At 37.5% G+C, this 7,219-nt stretch overlaps 4 protein-coding genes across 5 annotated transcripts in view; 1 reads left to right on the forward strand and 3 right to left on the reverse strand.

The window, feature by feature from the left end:
- On the reverse strand, nt 40-408 carry LOC104772629 (probable germin-like protein subfamily 2 member 5). Its single transcript, XM_010497220.1, has one exon. The coding sequence runs from the start codon at nt 406-408 to the stop codon at nt 40-42; it is 369 nt and encodes a 122-aa protein (XP_010495522.1).
- Nucleotides 501-1,858, reverse strand: LOC104771139 (probable germin-like protein subfamily 2 member 5). Its single transcript, XM_010495613.2, has 2 exons — nt 1,689-1,858; nt 501-1,171 (listed from the first exon to the last, which is right to left on the reverse strand). Exons 1-2 carry the CDS (start codon nt 1,801-1,803, stop codon nt 636-638), a joined length of 651 nt encoding a protein of 216 aa, XP_010493915.1. The 5' UTR covers nt 1,804-1,858; the 3' UTR covers nt 501-635.
- LOC104771141 (heavy metal-associated isoprenylated plant protein 3-like) lies at nt 2,706-3,487 on the forward strand. The gene is made up of 3 exons (XM_010495615.2): nt 2,706-2,828; nt 2,900-2,975; nt 3,067-3,487. The coding sequence occupies exons 1-3, from the start codon at nt 2,817-2,819 to the stop codon at nt 3,318-3,320; spliced, it is 342 nt and encodes a 113-aa protein (XP_010493917.1). The 5' UTR covers nt 2,706-2,816; the 3' UTR covers nt 3,321-3,487.
- Nucleotides 3,534-7,219, reverse strand: part of LOC104771140 (flap endonuclease 1-like) — a 3,926-nt gene continuing 240 nt past the window's right edge. The window contains exons 2-18 of one of the 2 annotated variants that reach the window (XM_019241636.1): nt 7,107-7,219; nt 6,958-7,016; nt 6,817-6,876; nt 6,665-6,718; nt 6,511-6,559; nt 6,370-6,417; nt 6,207-6,272; nt 6,034-6,084; nt 5,780-5,899; nt 5,612-5,696; nt 5,422-5,503; nt 5,039-5,153; nt 4,905-4,961; nt 4,761-4,807; nt 4,626-4,680; nt 4,090-4,274; nt 3,797-3,876 (exon numbers count right to left, since the gene is read on the reverse strand). In XM_019241636.1, the coding sequence (XP_019097181.1) occupies nt 4,098-4,274; nt 4,626-4,680; nt 4,761-4,807; nt 4,905-4,961; nt 5,039-5,153; nt 5,422-5,503; nt 5,612-5,696; nt 5,780-5,899; nt 6,034-6,084; nt 6,207-6,272; nt 6,370-6,417; nt 6,511-6,559; nt 6,665-6,718; nt 6,817-6,876; nt 6,958-7,016; nt 7,107-7,219 (1,238 nt within the window). In that variant the 3' untranslated portion in view covers nt 3,797-3,876; nt 4,090-4,097. Of the gene's footprint in view, nt 3,877-4,089; nt 4,275-4,625; nt 4,681-4,760; nt 4,808-4,904; nt 4,962-5,038; nt 5,154-5,421; nt 5,504-5,611; nt 5,697-5,779; nt 5,900-6,033; nt 6,085-6,206; nt 6,273-6,369; nt 6,418-6,510; nt 6,560-6,664; nt 6,719-6,816; nt 6,877-6,957; nt 7,017-7,106 lie in introns of both variants that reach the window. The other variant, XM_010495614.2, reaches the window with a different exon arrangement.

The following is a 7,219-nucleotide window of genomic DNA, read 5'->3' on the forward strand; positions in this document are numbered from 1 at the left end:
TCTTTGCTTAGTGTTTACATTTTGAGACCAAAAACAAACTCATTTCTTGGCTTGGTATCTGGATTTGATCCTCTGAACCTGTTTGGTTTTGAGCTGGAATGACTTAACGAGGATGTCATCGGGAAGAGCTCCAAAGAGAGAGGCGACAAGTGATTGTGTTCCGGGCAATTGGCTATCGAAGGCTGCGATTACAGATGCTGGAGTGTTGGCAACGTTCTTTTGGAAATGGAGGAGTCCCTTGGGGAAGACGAAAATATCTCCTTTGTTAATGTGTTTGGCCATAAGTTTTCCGGCGGTTGTTACGAAGCCGACGTAGAGCTGACCTTCAAGGACGAAAATGATCTCGGAGGCCCGTGGGTGGACATGAGGTGGGTTTAGGCCGTTTGGGGCGTAATCGATGCGAGACATGGAGAGGCCGAGGGTGTTGAGTCCTGGTAGCTTTTCTACGTTGGNATGATTTTCCCATTTTATGAACGTGTTGAGAAATTTGCTCGTTAGAGTTTAAGACAATGAAAAACAGAGCTTTTTATCAGTTCTTTGCTTAATTTTTCATCTCATTATAGTTTAAAGTTGCAAACTTTATCTCCATTCATTCGTCTTTGCTTAGTGTTTACATTTTGAGACCAAAAACAAACTCATTTCTTGGCTTGGTATCTGGATTTGATCCTCTGAACCTGTTTGGGTTTGAGCTGGAATGACTTAACGAGGATGTCATCGGGAAGAGCTCCAAAGAGAGAGGCGACAAGTGATTGTGTTCCGGGCAATTGGCTATCGAAGGCTGCGATTACAGATGCTGGAGTGTTGGCAACGTTCTTTTGGAAATGGAGGAGTCCCTTGGGGAAGACGAAAATATCTCCTTTGTTAATGTGTTTGGCCATAAGTTTTCCGGCGGTTGTTACGAAGCCGACGTAGAGCTGACCTTCAAGGACGAAAATGATCTCGGAGGCTCGTGGGTGGACATGAGGTGGGTTTAGGCCGTTTGGGGCGTAATCGATGCGAGACATGGAGAGGCCGAGGGTGTTGAGTCCTGGTAGCTTTTCTACGTTGGCTCCGGTCACGACTGAGCCGGTAGAGGTGTTAGTGGCAGCAGCGGAGGCTAAGCCTTGAAAGTAGAAGTCTTCCGGTGTCATTTGTGTTGAGTCCTTGCAAGTGTATCCATTGACCTTGACCGCTTCATTTTGTCAAAAGAAAATAAACAAAGAAAATTAGATAAATTTTGACAAGAACAAAAAAAAAAAAAAGAAAACAGAAAGTGTAATCGACTTTCAAATTTATGTTGGTATGGTACTATTGAAAAAGAATGTTTGAAGATTTCAATCATGTGTCGTCCACCTAACTTTTATTTTTAACATTTTGACAAATACTATATCATTTATCAAAAGTCATGATAAATTTCCAAGAAAGTCTTGAATAATATAATAGTAAATCAAAAAAATATAGATAAAGTATAATACAAATGAGAAGATTTCGTTACAAATTATCACAATTGGTGTCACATTTCTTAAAGATATAATGTTTCTAAGCAGCTAGGGAGAAGAAACATAATATCCTGTGGAAATTGTTTATATAAAAGAAAATCTTGAGTCGTTTTTTTTTCTTTTTTTTTTTTTGTGCAACATCGTGAGTCGTTTTATGAATAAAACAAAAGAGGTCAAAGCAAATGTGGTTATTGGGGTAAGTAAAAATACCATTGGACAAATCAGCAACACAAACATCTTGAAGCATCTCACATTCCGCAATGGCCACGGCTGCGACGAACATGGTGACAACAACAACAACAAAATTGGTCGTCATAGAGGCCATTATTGTTGTTGTTGTTATATAGTTAAAAAGAGATTGTTTTTGATGAATTTATAAACAAGAAAATAAATTCACGAATAGAGAAACTTTAATTTTGGTGTTCTTATAGACATGGAGAAGCTTTTGAAACGTTTATTATTAGGCAAATTGTTAAAGGTTGGTTTTAGCCCCTTAATTTAGCCAAAATTAGGTTTTCAGTGTGATTAATATTTGAGGTGGGGAAGTTGTGATTACAGGGTTGTTTATTGGAGAAATAGAGACATCTAATCTTAATTATGGTGTAGACTTTAGCACCGTCCGAGGAAACTCACCTAAAATAACTTATCTTCCTGGAAATTAGTAATCTCCAAGCCACCAAAACACAAGAAACTAGAAGTTGGCTGGTTATTTCGTTATGTAAGTTTTGGTTTAAAAAATAACTTGCATCAATAAGTTTTGTTTTGGTCAAACTGAATCCAAAAACTTACACTTTAACCGAACCGGAAAGATCTGTATAAAACACAGTCTGGTTTGTCGAAGGTAAAGGTTTCATCTTATGTTGGATCCAAACTAAAACCGGATTATGACCGATAAAGGCCGACAGGGATTGTCCGCTAAAATGTCACTCTCATTGTCTAAGTACAATAATATTAATGTGTTCGTACTAAAACATTATATAAAGGGACAAGTGAACAAAATAGCTAAGACTTAGGACTAAACAAATTCCCTCATGGATAAAATCTCCAATTCAAGTTGAGTCTTATATTAGATGTGTATATCAATATGTAGAAATTTATTAATATATATTGTATAGATTACCAACATATACAACTAGAGTGAGTTCGTTGACGCAACAGTTTGGGAGAAAGACTTAAAAATATAAGTCAAGTCGCTTATAATAAAGGAAGATGTTGAGAAATGAGAACAATAAGAGACAACTCTTAAGTGAATGCTTCTATTTATATGCTTCTAGTTTCTTCTCATCTATTCATATCTAAATTCCATAATCCATATTCTTCCTAGTTAATCTCTCCATCATGACGACTAAGGTAAAATCATATTTGGAAACGAATCCGAGTTTCTTTTTCTTTATTTTCTTGAATCATTCGGTTTTGTGCAGAAAATTGAGATCAAAGTGGATATCGACTGTGAGAAATGCAAACATGCAATCATGGAGGCCGTTACAGAGCTAGAAGGTATGATATTTTTAATTTTATAAAAAAAACTTAATACTAAACCTGTTGATATATGAGAGATGAAATTATAAGATGAGAGATTTGAATGCAGGTGTGAATCAGGTTTCGCTGGATCAAGAGAAGAGCATACTAACCGTGGTGGGTACAATGGATCCGGTCTGCGTAGCAGAACAGCTTAAGAAGATTAAACAGAAACCAGTAGTAATCAGTGTTGGACCACCGAAAAAACCAGACCCCAAACCAGACCCTAAGAAGGATCCTTGTTTCCCTTACTACTACTACACCCCTTGTGACATGGTAACAGTTAATACCTATGAGAACGGAAGCGGCTGCACCATTGTTTGAATCCTGTCTCCATCTCTTTTAGTCCTTATGTAAAATCTTGTAATCTTTAGTCAGTAAAATAATTTCTTATGTAATCATGTTGATTTATTTTGCTATGTGATGAATCCTTGTTATTGTCCCCCCTTCCTGTTATCTGAAACTAGTGATAATATCATCATAATTTGACATGGAGTCTTGCTTTTAAATCACATCTAAATTCTGAAATCAGTCCAATTTCGAATACACACGCACAAGCATTTTCCTTGTCAAAAGCAAATTCATGATCATGCCATCACCGAAACCACAATGAAAAGAAGTCCAGACCTTACTAATTTTCTACCATTGAGGAAGCATAGACTAACCAAGGTTACGGAAACATTGTAAAACAAAAGGCACAAAGACTACTTAGCCCTAGGAAAACCATCAAAGTTTTAATAATCTTCTCTCGAGATCTTTGCAGCAGAACTAACTTATACAGCCTTAGAACAACTGGAACTGTGATTTACTTCTTCTTCCTTCCACCACCTCCCTTGGTTTTCTTATTTGCTGCTCCTTTAGTGGTACTCTCTGGGATCTCCTATTAGTAAGTAAAAAAAAAGATTATTAACACCACATGATACTGTATATCTAAAACATGTGGAACACAAAGTAGAATGTTCTATTTAGCACAGGATTCTTAAGAATGGAGGTGCTTAGTCTATGTAAGGTAGTTTCCAGCTCAGCGATGTACACTAAACATATAGCTAAATAGAACTACAGAAATTATGGCAGACTGATTTTAAATATCCACCGTGATATTTAAATTCTTGTGCCTAAGCCACCTCCAGCCACTTGAACAGAAAGGTCGGAACCCCGAGATAGAGAGAACAGCTTAAGGCTAGCAATATTATTGGAGGTGTTCCATCCAAAAGCATGTAGAGAAAATACTTTATTGCTGATAGCTGGTTTATACTGCTGGAGCAAACATTTGGTACCCTGTGATCCAGTATATCGAGGAATCACCTCAGAGGCAAACTAGGCATATAAGTTTTCCCTAAAGTGTGTGCATATATTTCCATCCATTTCTGGACGTGTACTACGAGTTTACGGCAGGCTATGGACAGTGAATTCATAATCACAAGATGTAGGCGGAAAGCATGAAGAAGATCAACGTCTCACAAACCACGAATCGGGGAATTGTTTTAACATTCATAGACTTACCAACTAATTTACCGTGTTTCTTTTGGCACATAAAAGATTATAGGACGTACACATTCATGTGCAAGTCAAAAGAAACGATATTAAGAACTATTGGGTTCAACCATATATAGAATTAAAGAGACAAACCTTTCTCTTAGCAGGCACGGATGAGTTAGCAACTGGCTTGAAAAATGACTCCAGCCTTTGAAATGTTTAAGAAAGAAATGAGTGGAAAGAGAAGTAAAAGCTAGAACCACCACTATATTGTCGAAAGGTGCATACCTGCCCTGGGACGATTTGTTCTTCGCAGTTTTAATTTTCTCTATGGCCTATACAAAAAAAATTTCAGATCATCCATGTCCAAATAAAGCATCGCACATATATGGCAATAAGGAACAAAGTATGATAACACTACATGAAACATACCTTGGTTACCCTATCTATGTTGAATCCATTTTCATTCACCAAAAACTGAACTATACCCTGGCAAGGGAGAAAACAAAGAGGTAACTAAAAAAATCTCCCAAAGGATTCAAAAAGGGGGAGAACTCAATTTCTACCTCTTCATCTGGAGAGGTCCACTTAATATCAAGCTGCTCTTCATCTGTTAAGACATCAGGTTCTTTGAAAAGTCTCCGAGCTTCATTATATGGCCATTCCTCGGGTATTTGATACCTACATATAATACAAAGTGGTAAAGGTCTTTAACACACTATGGCTATTGTTTCTTGGGACAGCAGATGTTCAAAGTAAGAACTCAATAAAAGTAACAGTAAATATTAATTTATATCAGACTACAAATTGACACAAAAAGCTTCTTGGAAGTGTGGTTGTGGTAATGCAACTTGGAGAGACATTTTTTTCATTTTTCAACAGAAGACACAGGGTAATAGTATATTGTCCCCAAATCAAATAACTCTGAGATAGTTTAATAGAGGTATACCTTTCTTTGTTTATATTTTCAAGTATGGTCTCAATAGATCCATGCTGGCGAATGAGCTTTAGGGCAGTCTGCCCTCCGATACCTGTGGCACAAAATGAGTATTAGTTTATATTTAACAGAGAAAAAACCACAGCAGTCTATTTCACCCACAGTTGAAAGATATAAAAAGGCAAAATAAATCTCTAGATACCTCGGATGCTGTCACAATAGTCACACCCTGACAATATGCACAAGTCGATGAACTGATCCATGGTAAGTTGAAGCTCTTCTAAAATCTGAAATGTGACCACAAGAGAAGAGATGATCTCAATTACTTGAAACGTAGAAGAAGAGGATAGTGTGTGTGTGAGAGAGAAACCTTAGCAACTTCAAATTCCATGACAGGGATCTTTCTGGAGCTAGGATCCATCAGGTGGCGAAGAAACTTAGGAGCTCCAAAAGTCAAGGAATCCATATCTTCAGAAGCCACACCATAAACCTAAATAGACAGGAACTATTCATAAGGAAGCATTGCAAACCTTGTAAAACTTACACTTATACAAGATTGGAGATGTTGGTCACTCAAAACTGTCAGTAAAACACAAAAAGGAGAAGAGACAAAAGAAACTAGACCTTTCCTGACTTGCAAAGTGCAGCACATTGCGCTTCAGCTTCGGAAGTGGCCTGTATGTAAGAAGCCACATCAGTCTTCTTTTCAAACTTTTAGCCATTTCATATCAAAACCAAAAAGATGAGTTAATAGAAAAAATATAGATCCTCGGGCCTCTGCACATAACATTAAGTACCTCAACAACGGGCACCCCCATGAGTCTCAAGAGTCTTTTGCAGTCGTCATTGTGCTGTTTTGTCACCTGGAGAGTGGGAGATTATGCATATATCAATTGCTTTCAAGTGGATGCTATAAAAATAAGAAGTCAAACGATTCATAAAAGGAAAAGAATAGACTACCTTCACAGTCCGTTTGCTGTACTTCTCAATGTCCTCCTTGTTTCTTGCCTGCCAGCATGAAATAACTTGTAAAATCACCCTCTTTTAGTAGTAAACTAAAGCTAGGAAAGCAAACTCGTAAGGCAAGAAAGAGTGACAAACCTCAATCGCACCAGTCAAATCTGCAGTTGCATCAGCTCTCTTGGAATAACTGAATCAAGATTAGATTTGAACAAAACCATAGTTCACAACGGTTCAATAACTCATCTTACCACTCTCAAACTTAAAAAATCAATTCATGATAACAGAAAGATACCGTTTTGCCAGTTCTTGTCTCTTTAACTCCGGGGGCTTTCCATCGAAAACATATCTGAAGCCAAAAAAGATTCAGAACTAAATTAGCAAGACTAATAGTAAAAGACAAACCTTTTCTACCAACAGAGGAAAAAAAAAAAAAAAGAGCATTACACAGGCTTAATCCCAGCTTCTAGAAGACGAATCGTTCGATTAAACATCCCTTGTAAATGGCTACATGTACAAAACACATCAGATAGAAAGATCCAAACTTTACAAATGTGGAAACAGAGAGAGAGAGTAGTAAGTAGTAACCTAGTGACTTCACCAGCTTCATTAGTGAGCATTTCAGTCCCAGTTCTCCCTACCACAATCTGCGTCACATCGATTTCAAAAGTTATACTCTCTTGCTGAGTGCGAATAAGATTAATTAATATAAAGGGGGGGAGGAGAAGGGAACGAACGAGGAATTGGTAAATGCTCATGCTAGCATCGACGGCGATTTTCCGACCGAAATAGCTCTCAAATTTTTGTTCTTTCATACAACTTGGCGCATTGTCGGCTAAAAGCTTCGTTA

This window comes from Camelina sativa, chromosome 20 (assembly GCF_000633955.1).
Source record: "Camelina sativa cultivar DH55 chromosome 20, Cs, whole genome shotgun sequence".
Classification (NCBI taxonomy): domain Eukaryota; kingdom Viridiplantae; phylum Streptophyta; class Magnoliopsida; order Brassicales; family Brassicaceae; genus Camelina; species Camelina sativa.